This window comes from Artemia sp. Qi Xiang Cuo, chromosome 15 (genome assembly GCF_049724085.1).
Source record: "Artemia sp. Qi Xiang Cuo chromosome 15, ASM4972408v1, whole genome shotgun sequence".
Taxonomy (NCBI): domain Eukaryota; kingdom Metazoa; phylum Arthropoda; class Branchiopoda; order Anostraca; family Artemiidae; genus Artemia; species Artemia sp. Qi Xiang Cuo.
In genome coordinates, this window is record NC_142808.1 from 57,013,459 (window position 1) to 57,028,783 (window position 15,325).

Below are 15,325 nucleotides of genomic sequence, written 5' to 3' on the forward strand. Positions count from 1 at the left end.
TTGATGTGCATATTTAATTTAAGTTTTGATTGCTTCAAGATTTATTTGTTTATTTACGTTGATATTTATTGTGTGTTTGTCCGAATCGACTATTTATGTAATCTCCTTTAGGTTTGTATTTTAATTTTGATTCAATGTCAAAATATTTTTTTTCGTTTTAAGCATGATTATCGTATTCAATTAAAGCTTTAATCGCTTTTAGATCTATTTATTCATTTATATTATTACTTGTTGTATGTTTTTTTGCTATGATTGTTTATTTAATTTCTGTTCGTTTTTGGGTTTCATTTATCCATTAATAATAATTTCTGGTCGTTTTGAGTTTGAATTTTAACATTTATTTGTATCTGCTGGGCTTAAGTTTAAAATGGCTTTTACTTTTCTTTGAAAAACTTATTTTTCGGAAAGTTGTTTTTTAATTAATTTTTGTTCGTTTTTGATTCCAAAAAATTTCGATTTTTTAAAAATTCTTTATTTCAAAATCAAACTTTTTTTTATAAAAAGAATTAAATGTTCATACAAGTATCAAAACTGGTATCAAAGTAACAATATCAAAGTGAAGAAATGGGTTTGCGTCAACCTCGGAGTTTTATTATCTGATGTTTGAACTTTTTTTTAATAAAATGGCTATCTCAAAATTTTATCGGATGGGTTTGAGGAAAAAGGGCGTTGAAGGGGGGGGGGGCTAATTGCCCTTTGGTCTCTCTTGACGCTTTAAAAGTGAACTAGAACTTTCTATTTTCAATCAAATGAGCCCTCTCTGAAGTTTATATGAACATCTCTTTTATAAGAACCATATATACCCCTAGAGTATAACTTACAGAGATATAACTTCATGCCTGTATAACTTCATGCCTGTCCCTGGGCCCTGGGGGTTGTGTCAACCCTGGAGTTTTTATATCTGATGTTTGAACTATTTTCGACCACATGGTAGCCCCATACCTTTATCGTATTAATTTATCCATCCGATAAACCCAAAGGCATTGAGGGTAGGAGGGGCTAGTTGCCCTCCGATCTTTTTTAATCTGAGAAAATGAACTAGAACTTTAATTTCCATTCAAATGAGCCCTCTCTGAAGCTTATACGAGCATCCCTTTCATAAAAGTTATATACGGCCCCAATACATAGCTTTCAATGCCTGTCCCCGGGCCTTGGGGGGTTGTGTCGACACCGGAGTTTTCTGTTATCTGACCTTTGAACTATTTTTAACGAAATGGCCATAGGTAAAGGATTTTTTGTTATATGATCTTTGAACTATTTTTAACAAAATGGCTACCTCAAATTTTTTTATCAGATGTATTTGGGAAAAAAGGGCTTGGGGGGATGCTAGTTGCCCTCCGATCACTTTGACTCTTAAAAAGGGTTTTCTGTGGATTTTCGGTAATTTCGATGTCTTTGTAGTCAGGAGATAGACAGAGAATTCCATAGACTTTCCGAAAAATCGCTGGAAGTGGAAGCAATTCCTGTAAACCATTAGTTATAAAAATAGGCGCAGTGAATATTTTCAATTTATGTATTCCATCATATAATGCATGCCATGTTTTGAACAGGTTTATTACAGGAAGCACCAAAACTTTCCGGGTTTACTGTATAGAGTATTTTCAATGCAAGTCAACGCCTTTTATGAAGAACTGTTCAGCCGAAACGAATCCAAAATTAGAATTATTTCCATTTTAGCCCACCGTATGACATCGATGCGTCGTAATTAAAACTTCCATAACTTTCAGAATGCTGTACACTTTCCGAAAAATTAGTGAATGAAAGTTATAGCCAGATATTTTTAACATATATATATATATATATACCTCTTTCTATAATTTTTCGAGGCGCTCAGTCCCCAGGGCAGTATCTAGGATTTTTTTGGGGGGGAAGGGTTGTGGGCTACCGAAAATACTTTTGAGGAAGAATTTTTTTAGACCAGTTTACGAGTCAGAGAAATATTTTTCTTTAGTAATCTATGAGAAGTAGTCTTTTTACCTCCACTTATACGACCAGTTTGCGAATCGGAGAAACATTTCGGGGGGAGAGTGGGGGTCCAAACCCAGTACCCCCCTCCCACTGGGTTCGCCCTTTGTAGTACCCCCCGTAAAAAATGATTTAATTTGATAACCATCAAAATGTACTTATTTTTTTTAAATGTACTTATATATATACATATATATATATATATATATATATATATATATATATATATATATATATATATATATATATATATATATATATATATATATATATATATATATATATATGTATATGTATATATATATATATATATATATATATATATATATGTGTAGTAGTAGTGTGTGTATATATATATATATATATATATATATATATATATATATATATATATATATATATATATATATATGTGTGTGTGTGTGTGTGTGTGTGTCTGTTTCTTTACTATAGGCATTAATGCACTCTTCTTCTGATCGCCAAAAAACTTTAAGAAGTTGTTGAGTACACTCTTGCGAAGGTTTTAGGTATAAAATCTCCCTCCCCAAGGTCCCCTTAATACTTCTAGTGCTGACTGAAGTTAGAGACCCCCCTAAACCTATATGCTCGACAGTTCCTTCCCTTCAAATATCATATTATCCACATTTTCTGGATATTCATTATCCAACAACGCCAGATGGGCAAGTTAATAATCCTAATTTAATTTTCAAGTAACTTAAAATTCAAAAATACAATCATGTGCGGAAAACTATCCAGCGGGGAATTGTTGAGGTGAGAATTTTACACGGGCGGGGGGAGACATAAGTTCAGTTTTATACATATAAATAACCGAGAATCTTTAATAATACCTAATTTATGATAAGGAGACGTGGAGCAACTCGCTCAAAATGACAATAGAAAATCATTAAAATAAAATTTCTTTACGACACGAACGAAATGATTTTAAAATATTGAGTATTAACAAACATAAGAAATTAATCTTTTATTGCGGAAATAAATCCATAAAACGTTCGAACTAGAGGATGATGAAATATAGAACCTGTGAACATTTTTCTAATTTTTATTTAATCTTTTAGTTGCCTACTCAAAAAGCTGGACAGACGATGCCTCTTCGCCATCAGAGAGCAGTGACACTTCTTCTTGGAAAAGTGCTGTCAGGTTTAACGGTGAGTTGAGAACCTCCCTCTTCTTTTACAAAAGGCCGCCAAAAGCTTAATTTTCTCTATCCATAATATTGTCTCTCACGCATTCTCTCCCCTCTCTCCCTATCTTCCTCACACATACTCTATCTCCCTTGCTCTCACTCGCCCTCACAAGAAAGGAGGGAAAAAAATGAAGTCTTCTATTTTTTCCCCTTCTTAAAGTCTTAATTGTAAAGAAATAGGGGAATCCCTGCTGGAATTTCCTTATTGGAAAAGGGGAAAATTTTTGACGGTTGTCCGAACCTGTTTGTGATCAGTTTAAGAAACAATGGCAACTTTTATCCAATTTAACCATCCAAAGCGGAAAGAGAGAATGTTAAACGCATGTGCCAAACTTCTTCGGTAACTGCTTGAACTTGATTGCCTCCTTAAACTTTTCAGCCCTCCCTCCATCTATATTACCCCTTCCCTATCTAAATTTTAAAAAATACCTTCTCCAGCTATTTTCATTGAAAAATGCCCTTTTTCTATTTCCATTAGAAAACTGAAGGAAAAAAAAATTGCACCCTTCCCTAGATTTTGACAAACGCATTTGGCACCCCCTTCCCTACATTTTTGTGAATTTACGCCACTTGGGGTAAGCATTTTCTTTGCTTGGACGCTATCTGTAGAAAAAACTTTTTTCATATTTTTTTTTACATTTGCACTATTTTTATTACATTACATTTTATATAATAACTTTATTACATAGTGTTTACTGAAGCTAACCCATGCATGGGCTCTAATGGAGATCTATTAACTCTATTTTAATTTCTTTTGTTTTTTACTTCCTCCTTACTTTGAGGTGATTATCTTCTTTGTATTATCTTCTCTATTGTCTCTATTGAGGTGATTATCTGTTTTTGTATTATCTTTTCTATTGTCTTGCATTTCATTAGTATTTATTATTGTAAGGTGTTTTTCTTTTTTTATCTGTTTTATCTTTTCATTGCATACGTTGGGCTGTCAAATAAATAATATTAATAATCATGAAGTACTGTTCGTTTATTCATATAGCTGGGGTAGAGAGGGGGGGGGGTCTAGTTTGAATAACTTGAGGCTAAGTTGCTGGAACCACTAAATAAATAAACATGCTTACTTGTGCTTGCAACCAGACCTGACGTTTTCCGTCTCACCTCGCATCTGAAATTCAAATGTCAGGGGGAAATTTGTTTAACCGTAAGCTCCCTCAGACTCAAAAATAAAAGAACTCGGGGTGAATTCTCAAAAATATGGACTCAATTTTTTCCGACTCAAATTTTTCGAGAAGTTTATCTATTTCCAGGATTTCAAGTTTCCTTTCTTTGGTACTATCTTCAAACTCGGTTTCTGAAAGTTGTCTTTTTTGAAATTAATTTAAAAAAACTTTCCACAAAACAAGTTATTAAAAAAAGTAAAGAACTCCAGTAAATCAAAAATGAACATAATTAGAATCAAATAATCTACCATGCATACAACCACCACAAATCAGTATCAATAAATAAAGAAACCCAAAAAAACAGAAATTAAAATAAGTTACAGAATTAAACTCAGAACGAGCAGAATTTAATATGAGTAGGGTTCTAAACCCCATTCTTTCTAAAAGCCAGAGTATAATTTCTACTTTACTGAAAAAAATTCAAATGAGTCTACTGAAAAGAAATGTGCATTGTCAGTTTAGTATACATAGGCTGATATTTATTCCTTAAAATCGTAATTAATTTTTGATTTCTTAAAGTTATAAAAGTGAAAATATTTAAAAGAATTTTTTAAAATGTTAATCGGAAGTGTTTGGGGAAATGATGGGCATGGGGAGGCATTCGACCTCCAATTGCTTTTGACTATTAATAAGGGCACTATCTCTTTCAATTCCCAATTGAATGATCCCTTTTTGAAGTTTCTACGACAACAGTTTCTATAAAAAACCTTATATGCCCCCAGGGCAGAGCTTAAAATCTTTGCCCTGGGGCTTGTGGGGGGGGGGGGTTTGCATCCTCAAAGACATAATTTCTGAACCTTTTAACTACTTTGAACAAAATGGCTATCTCAAAATTTTGATTGAATGTGTTCGGGAAAATTGTAGGCGTGAGAGGGGGCTAGTTGCCCTCCAATCACTTTTGACTATTAAAAGGGCACTAGCCATTCCAATTTCCAATCGAATAAGCCCTTTTTGAAGTTTCTAAGACAACGCCTTCTATAAAAACCTTATCTGCCCCCAGGGCATAACTTAAAACCCTTGCCCTGAGGGTTTTGGGTGAGTGTCCTCCTCAAAAATATATTTTTAATCTGGAAATCAACTACGCTGAACAAAAAAGGCTACTTTCAGACACCACTTTCTATAAAAAAAAAAACTTATATGCCCCCAAGGCATAATTTATAACCCTTGCCCTGAGGCTTGTGGGAGGGGGGGGGGGTCATCCTCAAAAACCTAATTTCCAGAACTTTAAACTACGTCGGACAAAATGGTTATCTCAAAATCTTGATTGGATGTGTTTGGAGAAATGGTGGGCGTGAGAGGGGGGTTTGTTGCCCTTCAATCACTTTCGACTATTAAAAAGAGCACTAGCTCTCTCAGTTTCCAATCGAATTAGCCTTTTTTAAGTTCCTATAACACCGCTTTTTCTAAAAACCTTATATAACCCCAGGGCATAACTTGCAACCCTCACCCTGAGGGAGCGCTGCCTATAATTATACACAAATCTTTGGCATTAGCTATAGTCTTTCTTTTATTTGCTTGTACTTTTTTGTAAGCTTCCTTTTTCTCTCACGGGTTCAATTTTTAAACCCTGTTTCTTTGTCTTTTTCTGATATTTGGCTTTTTCTGATATCTGATCTTTGGTATTAATTATGGTCTTTCTTTTTTTTTCTTGTACTTTTTATATATTTTTCTTTTTCCTTTCATGGGTGCTATTTTCAAACACCATTTTTCAAAATTGTCTTGTTCTGGTCCTTAGGGAAGACCAACGACATAACCTGCAGTCTTTTGTTTTGTCTTCTTTAACTTATTTCTTATATCATTTCTGATTTTTCTTTTTCCTTTCGAGGATGTCATATCTTACTTTTTTGGAGTGCGTTGGGCTCGTCATATTGAATTTGGTCCCATCTCAAAACCTTATATAATTCAAAACCTTATAATTCTCTAAAAACCTTATATAACCCCAGGGCATAATTTGTGACCCTCACCCTGAGGGAGCGCTGCCTATAATTATAGACAAATCTTTGGCATTAGCTATAGTCTTTCTTTTATTTGCTTGTACTTTTTCTGTAAGCTTCCTTTTTCTCTCATGGGTTCAATTTTTAAACCCTGTTTCTTTGTCTTTTTCTGATATTTGGCTTTTCTGATATCTGATCTTTGGTATTAATTATGGTCTTTCCTTTTTTTCTTGTGCTTCTTATATATTTTTCTTTTTCCTTTCATGGGTGCTATTTTCAAACACCATTTTTCAAAATTGTCTTGTTCTGGTCCTTAGGGAAGACCAACGACATAACCTGCAGTCTTTTGTTTTGTCTTCTTTAACTTATTTCTTATACCATTTCTGTTTGTTCTTTTTCCTTTCGAGGGTGTCATATCTTACTTTTTTTGGAGTGCGTTGGGCTCGTCATATTGAATTTCGTACTATCTCAGTGTTCTAAGTCTGAATATTGTGAGCTGTGTAGAACGCTTTTGAGCCTTTTTAGGGGCGCAAATTTGCGAAGATGAAGGGGAGGAGTTAAGGATTTTTTTTTTCAATTTTCTTCAGTGAAAATAGAAGAAAAGTATTTTTAAAATCTGGAAGGGGGTTTTATTATGCAAAAACAGAAAAAGAACACAAAGGTGATTTTTTTTTAATCTAGCTGTTTATTAACGTATATTTTTTTTTTATCTCGCCTCATCTCCTTTATTTCAATCTCCTCAGCGGCACTAATGCCTTTGATGTTCAAAACTACTAAATGTATTCAAACACCATCTATACTTACACCCAATTTCAAAAAGCTCACCATATACATTAATCCTAAATTTGACTGCCAAAACTAAAGAGATTTAATTTTAAGTTAATTTTCAAGCGTATACCCATGTCCAACATCTGCCCAGCTATTTTGTGGGGTGCCCTTCCACCAAAGGAACTCCTTCCACGGTGGCACTGAAATAACGAAAATTCGATAAATCTACTTTTTTTTGCTCCAAAGTATTTCTGTTTACCTAAGATTCATTTACCCCTAATTTACTCAGTAATAGCCTCAAATCACCCAAATGAAAAAAAATTGCCTTGTATTATCTCACACGCCAATACCTGGTAGTTAGACAAATTTTTTTCATTTCAATTTACTAAAATTTTTATTCAACCACTTTCACATAAACCTTTTTAATTTATTATACATTGAAAAACAAATTAATTATGTTTTACTTCAAGCGTTCTATGAGGGGGCCGGGCCGTATAAAGACTGTTTTAAGGGTCACCACTAAAAGGGGTGCTAATTCACGAAAGTACATAGGGGGAGGTAAAGGTATTTCCAAAATCCAAGGTAGGAAATTTTGTTGTTTCTTCTTTTTTTTCTAATGAAAATACAAAAAAAAAATCGAAGTCTAGGGGACAATTGTCCGTACTCGCTTAATTGGCACACTTGGTCCTTCCCTCAAACTTAATGAAGTTTTACTTCTTTATTTTTCCTCTGTGTAGAGAAAACCTTTTTGCCAGTTGATTAAAAAACTTCAAGCAGAAAGTAATGAGCAAAACATTTAAAAAGATAGAGAATGTTTTCTAATATTTAAATTAGAAAACATTTCTATTTTCTAAAGAATGTCGTCAATAAAGACCGCATGTTTTCAGAAAAGAGTTTGAAAGCGTGCATTCTCAACGTGACTCATGTTTCTCGCCTCGGAAACGAAAACATATGGTTTTTGAATTTGGTAAACAAGCTGGAGCGTGTTTTGAATTTCAGAAATCTAAACGATAATGTCATTAAGTCGCATTAGACAATATCTAATGGAAAGGCCGTTTGAAGATAGTTTAGAAAATCTGATTTTCTACGATTATAGTTCTCTGCATGTAGATAGATGGGGTTGCCAAAAAATGGAGTCCTATATGCAGCAATAAAAGGGTGCTCAGGGGCCGGTACTTACCTCAATATCCAAGTGTTTAGATAAAAACTTGCTATGTTAACCTGAAGCCAAGCCGTGAAGTCCCCTATATTGTAATAAGGGTGTTTTAGAGCTCGAAGTGGGTGTGTTTATATTTTGAAACAAAAAAGAGATTAGAAGGGAGGTAGATCAAAATTTGAAATGCTAATCTACAGCCTAAAAGAAGAATCCCACACAAGCAGGGACGTAAGTGGGGGAGGGGGGCTCAGTACCCGCCCTTTCCCACCGAAATCCTGAATTTTTCGAACTTCTGGGCACTTCTTACTCGAATTATCAAATAAGGTTTCTGTTTTTACTATTCCCCCCCCCCCTCCTAAAAAATTCTTGCGTTCGTTATTGCATACAAGCATCCCCATGGAGTGAAAGTGCGAAAGATCAAAACTTGAGATGTCAATCTACCTGTCAACTGTTCGTATGTTACACTATGGCATAATTTCGTCAAAACCCTCGGCGGGGGGGGGGAGTTGGAGGTAATGTTCTCAAGTCAAGTGAAAATGACAGTAAAAAAGGCAAATAAGCCATATAGTACCATAAAAGTAAATGCGTATCAAAGAAAACTGATCTCTTTCTGTGGGAGCTTGAATTATGTAGGCCTATCTTAGTTTTGACAAGATTTCTGAAGACGTTACATTTCAGAGGGGGGATACTAGGGTCGGGGGGAGGCCAGATTTATTCGGTCGCTTTCATTTTAACTCACAGTTTTCCACTATGTTTTTGGTTCATTTAAACTCATATGGTTGTATAATGCTAATTTTTCCCGTGTTGAAGTATTTTCAATATCTAAAATATCAAATGGCATCTATTTCTTTGTAATATTTGTAAAAATTTGTAATTTCTTTGTAATCTTTGACTATAAGCAAAGACTAAGTCCGTAATTCCCAACCCTGGGCGCAGGCTACCCCGTTACAATATTTTGGTATGTCATAGGCAGGGCGTGCACCCTTCGGCTGACTATATTTTAGAACCTCAATTTTGAAAGAAAAAAAAACATTGTCCATGTGAATGACGTCACATCCAAATGCATTTAAAAAGCAAGAAATATGCGTGATGCAGTATTGCAAAGTTCAGAGTTCAGCGTTTTTATTCCACAATACATATACAATCCAATCAAAACACTCCTAATCCCCCTATATAGGCTCCATGGCCAGGTATGCAAGGGGGAATGAGAAAAAAAAATACAATATATCCAAACAACCCTAACAAAGATATCAATTGGACAACAACACCTACAGTTAAGTAGAAACCATATCTGAAGCCCTGGAGTCATAGCCTAGAGAATACCACCATATAACAAAACTAAACATTCAGGGGACATCAACTCCACATAAAAACAAAAAAAAAAAAAAAAAAAAAAAAAAAAAAAAAAAACTATTCTGTTTGATTCTTAAAAAAATGGTGCTTAAGAATCCCCTTGAAAGTGCCAAACGAATGGCATTTCTGTACTGAAGAAGGCAGGGAGTTCCAAACCTGATTAAGTTATATATTTTGACAATGTTTTGACGTTGTATGTTTTGACAATATTTTTCATTAATAATAAAGCATGCCTAGAGATGTATAATAACGAAATATCATGAGTGGTGCATCAGGATTTAGAAATGGCTAGTTGGGGCATGGCCCAAAATTGGTTAAGAACCACTGCTCTAAATTCTTGTTTCAAAGATTTAGAATTTTAGAAGGCACTTTTTTGTTATATATTAATCAAGGCCGCAGAAACAATATCAGGGGGTGGGGGTTATTATTGATAGTTGAAAATAATTATGAAATTATTTGTCTAGTTTCTCAAAACACATCAATACGCTAATATTTCAAGTACAAATTAATGCAAAAAAGCATAACAATGATGCTGAAAATAAGACAAAAACTAAAGTGGAAGCAGCCCAAAAAGTCCTTAGCACGTAAATTCTCTCCGTATTAAAAAATAAAATAAAAAAAAAAAAAAAATTCGTATTAAAAAAATTCTCTTCGTATAAAAAAACTGCGATTTTTTTTTTCATTATAATGTTTCCACCAGGAGAGGGCATAGACAAGAATAATATCGATTTAACCACACTTTAAGTCGTTTTGACGCATCTTTCCATTTCTAGCAAAAAAAGGACTTTAAAAAAAAAAGAAAAAAAATGCAAACGTAGGTTTTGTAGGTCAATTTTCATCCATATCACGAGCGGGATTTCACAGTGATGATCTGACATTTGAAAGATATTTTAATTTGTCGTAAATACCACTGATTCTAGAAAGAAAAGAGAAATAAAGTAAAAACGGTACCGTTCTAAAATCTGGGAAACACGCGAGAATGCGACTCGAGAAAAGCAATGATCAGGTAGCCTTTACACCGTAATTACCTATCTGATGCTGTATAAACAAGGGTTTCTCACTCCGAGAACTATATTTAAACTTTAGGTTTTTGGGATTTAAGGGGGAAAAAGTACCTAAGTTAGGTTCCGTATTTAAGATATGCTGTGATTTACCCGCCCCCCTAATGTGCAAATATATAGCCCAGATATAATAATATATAAATATATTATTTACTGTAAAAATTTTCATTTAAAATGAAATATAAACATGTTTTAGAAACTTAAACTTTCAGAAATGAAGTGAAAAACTTTCAATTTCCAAGTAGAGAACAAATAGGTTAACAAAATTATGAAGAAATAGGATCACATAGAATTTTGTTCAGAACAAGGGGGGGGGGCTTACCGAATAAGAATTTTGTCGAAGACTTATTCGAAGGACCCAGATTGAGGCAAACATTTTTAAGGCTCTATGATCTTACCAGTTTTTTCTGTAAAGGAGGTAAAGAAGAAACTGACTTTTCGCATTTGTTTAAAAGACTAATTTTTGAATCGAGAAAAACTCTGGGGGGGGGGGTCAAACTGCTGCTAAATATATACCAAACAATTACGTACCAAAACAATTGCTTTCCCAAGAAAATTTGACCTTTAAGGGTTTGTTAAGGGAGCCCACACCGTAACCGGGTGTATGTCTCAGAATGCTAGGTGTGCCACATAGCTCCGCCCTGCTTGACACATTTCCGCTCTTGACACCCGTAACCCGGTGTACATGATTTCTGAAAGTGGGTGTCTCCTTAGTTTTGTTTCAAACTAAATCGGAATTCAACCAGAATACGTAATCATATGCTTGCCAAGAACGTGTGGATTCTGCACCTATTCGCCAATTATTTTGGCAACTTGCGAATTTTTTTGCCCAGCTCTTTTGACAGCAATGCATAAAAAGACTATAATAATTAAGGAAATTGAAGTATGTATTGCTAATTGAATTCTCTACTTCTCTATCTAGCTCCGTACCTTTTACTTTTATCATATACTCGTTTCTCCGCTCATGGCATAGATGGAGCCTCATAAAATGTATTATGTGTTTGTGTGTATGTGTGTGTGTGTATGTGCGTGCGTGCGTCTTGTCTTTCGGTCGCCAAGAAATGTTAAGAAGTTGTTGAGTAAACTCTTACGAAAGGTTTAAGGTACAAAATTTCCCCTACCCCAGGCCCTCTTGATGCTTTTCCCCTTAGGCTGAACTTAGAGACCCCTGAACACCAGTACTTGACAGTTGTTTTCCTAATCCACATTATCTGAATAATAATTATCCTACAACGCCCGATGGTTAGTTTTAAAAATACGATCGTTATTTCATATATGGGGAAAATTTTCCCGCGGGGATTTTCCTCGGAGCTTTCCACAGTGAGGGATTTTCCGGGGGAATGGGGTTCCTTGAATTTCTTTCCTTTTGAGATGGCAACAACGCGTGATGGGTAAGCTAGTATTGCTGAAATATGTATATATGTTACCGTGAATGTCCGAAATCTGGTTAATGTCGACATTCACTGGTGAAGTTCCGAAATTCCTTTTTCTCTGGTTGGATTCAATTAGCTTTGCGAGTGAACTTTTTCATGCCCGTGCCACATTATAGTCACACCTGTCGATAAAATCAAAATTATGCACGAATACAGCGCCAATTACGTTCGCTGTTCGTAATTTCTCGAGTTGAACCTTGTTCAAAAGCATAAATTTCTTGACTGACCAATCAAAGTCAAGGTTTAAGGCACAATTTTTAAAACTAGAAAAGATGGAAACTTGGAAAAGTGGTTTTTCTATATGGGACAGGAATCTGATAAAAGTTAAGAAGACTTGGAATTAGTAGAGAACAGTTGGACACAAATTACTGTTTGGGCAAACTCTTATGTATATATATATATGATATATATATATATATATATATATATATATATATATATATATATATATATATATATATATATATATATATATATATATATATATATATATATATATATATATATATATATATATATATATATATATATATATATATATATATATATACATATATATATATGTATATATATATATACATACATATATATATATATATATATATATATATATATACATATATATATATATATATATATATATATATATATATATATATATATATATATATATATATATATATATGCATATTCCATGGCAACTTAAATTTCATAGTATTTTATTTTCACAGCAGAAAGCAAACCCATTAGGGTATTGGTCGTCTGGGTATTTGACGTCATCCGTACGAAAAATGCTGTTTCAAAATTATTTGAGCCCCTAAATGAATTTTTCTGAAGTCGTTACCCATCCCGACTATTTGTTTCTTTGTCTTTAATCGCGATTCAATTTTAGATTTTGGAAATACTCCAACCCCTTCGCCCCCCTTAAGAACTCAGTCACGTGATGATTGTATTCAGTCAGGTGCAAGCGACGAAAGTGAGGATGAGAGACTTGATAATGGAATAATTTCAATTGGACGCAAAGTAAGTTGATATACTCTTTTGCAGTAATTCCAAGGAGGGGGGAGGGTATGTTAAAGGTAGCTAACTGGGAGGAGACTCCCCCTAGGTGTTTTAAAATATCTATTTTTGGTATTTTCATTAAAAATATCGGGAAAAAATACCCCTGACCTTGCTTTTGAAAAAGACCTTTTTACATCTTCATTAAGAAAAAAAGGAAAAAGAAAACAAAAAGTCCCCTACTTTTCTATCATTTGAAGGCCCTGGATACCGAATGTTATATATTACAAACGTTTCAGAAGAGTGAAAAAACAATACTGTTGTATTAGCTGGAACCCAAACAAGAAGTGAAGTTTAGTTAATGCTAATGAAATAGAACAGAATAGGATGAAAATATAATAGTTTAGAAACAAATTTTCGCTATATATTTGCACATTAGGAGGGGAGGGGGGTAAAGCATAGCGTATATTAAGTACGTAACCTAACCTAACCTAGGTACCTTTTTTTCCCCTAAACCCCAAAAACAAAACTTTAAATATTGTAAAAGCAATGACAAACAACGGTTTGCAATCCAATTCCCTATTGAACGAAACCCATTTGACTAGTTTCTAAAGCATCTTCCCTATATAATATATCGCGTGGGTTCCAGCTAATAGAACAGTAACTATTTCTGTACTTTAGGAGATATAAAGCATAGTGAGAAAATTGCTTAGATCTAAATAAAATATAGGGGCATGGATTACGTATACCAATCAACCGAGCATGTTCTTTTCAAATAAGTTTGGTTTTGACTAATATCTTTGACAAAAAAAGCGCCACATAACGCCTTTTGCATTACTGCAGCCGTAATATCTTATTTTACTTTGGGCATAAAATGAAGGATCTAGCCAGGATATCTTTTTGGGAGGGATCCAAATCATTTCATTCAAGGGGGTTAGGTCTATCTGATTCAGAAAAAATGTCGGGAAAGGGAATATATTTTGATTTTTTTTTAAAGATTTAAAAAAAAAATGGTATTTAAAAAAAAAAGTTTTTGAATGAAAATACCGAAGTACCTTGCTTAACCTTTGGCAAGAAATGAGTGGTCTAACCGAGATTCCTTTTTTAGAGGAGTTGAAATCGATGGTCGAGGAAGTTTGGTTTAACTCAATGGCACCAATTCAAAAAATCTGGGAAGAGGGCAAATAATTTTTTAAATATTATAAAGGAAGATACAAACGAAGGTATTTTTCAAAATTTGGGACATTTTTTTTTTTTTAATGAAAACACAAAAAATTGGATTATACCAAAAACACATCTGGAAAAAATATATACTAAAGAATGAAAAAAAACAAAAAATGGGATGGGAAGGGAAACTACCCCCCCCCCCCCCCCAATTGGTTCCCCTGGTCTAACTATTAAAAATATATTTATATTTTGTTTGTCTTATGCCCCTCCTTTAGACGAAAAAAAGTGCTTGCCTTGGTAAAAAGACTCGATAAGTTTCAATGAAATATAGGACAAGCGATCGCATGTCAAATTATATAATTTATTAAAATCTGTATAGTTGATCCATGATTAGTCATAAATTTTCTTACCGGAAATCAGGTTTTTAGTTGCTGAGAATATAAAAATTGATTTCTTTTGTTTTACTGAGTCATTTTTGAAGGAAGGAAATGACTTTGATAAGACACTAGGTTTCCGCTTTTTCCAAGAATTATAATCACAATTATATTTATATAAAGTATAATACATATATATATATATATATATATATATATATATATATATATATATATATATATATATATATATATATATATATATATATATATATATATATATATATATACGGAATGACTGGAGCAGGCACGTCTGCCAGGAACTTAAAACAAAGGGGGGGGGGCAATAGGCGTGGGCCCAGAAAATACAACATTTTTCCTGGTTTTTGGACATTTCTTGGTACTTATATATTATACGAGAAACACTCGAGAATTTGGATCGGGAAGATCAGATTGGACAATAAGCGATTAGTTTGCAATGCATAGTGATAGAATATAGTGTCTCGCCATGGATGTTCAAATTACGATTTGGGATTTGCCAAGGGCCGAAGAACAGGCAATTGTATTTTTTCAGGAGTAAGGGTTGGGGCCCAAAACAAAACACTGCATCAATGAACGCACAATGACTTTGTACTCTTACGAGAAACAACGTCTTTAGAAGTGTAACCTAATCTAAGCTTCATTAGCATTAACCAAACTTCACTTCTTGAGTGTTTCTCGTATTATACATAAGTAC

General features: G+C 33.8%; 1 protein-coding gene across 3 annotated transcripts in view; it reads left to right on the forward strand.

Moving 5' to 3' along the window:
- The window catches only part of LOC148943895 (zinc finger protein 704-like), a 120,816-nt gene that overhangs the window by 48,085 nt on the left and 57,406 nt on the right, over window positions 1–15,325 (forward strand). For all 3 annotated transcript variants that reach the window (XR_016142990.1, XM_089101638.1, XM_089101637.1), the window contains exons 4-5: window positions 3,042–3,131; window positions 12,942–13,072. Coding sequence is in view for 2 of the 3 variants with exons in the window: in XM_089101638.1 (XP_088957764.1) it covers window positions 3,042–3,131; window positions 12,942–13,072 (221 nt within the window). In the remaining variant the exon portion in view is untranslated. The remainder of the gene's footprint in view (window positions 1–3,041; window positions 3,132–12,941; window positions 13,073–15,325) is intronic.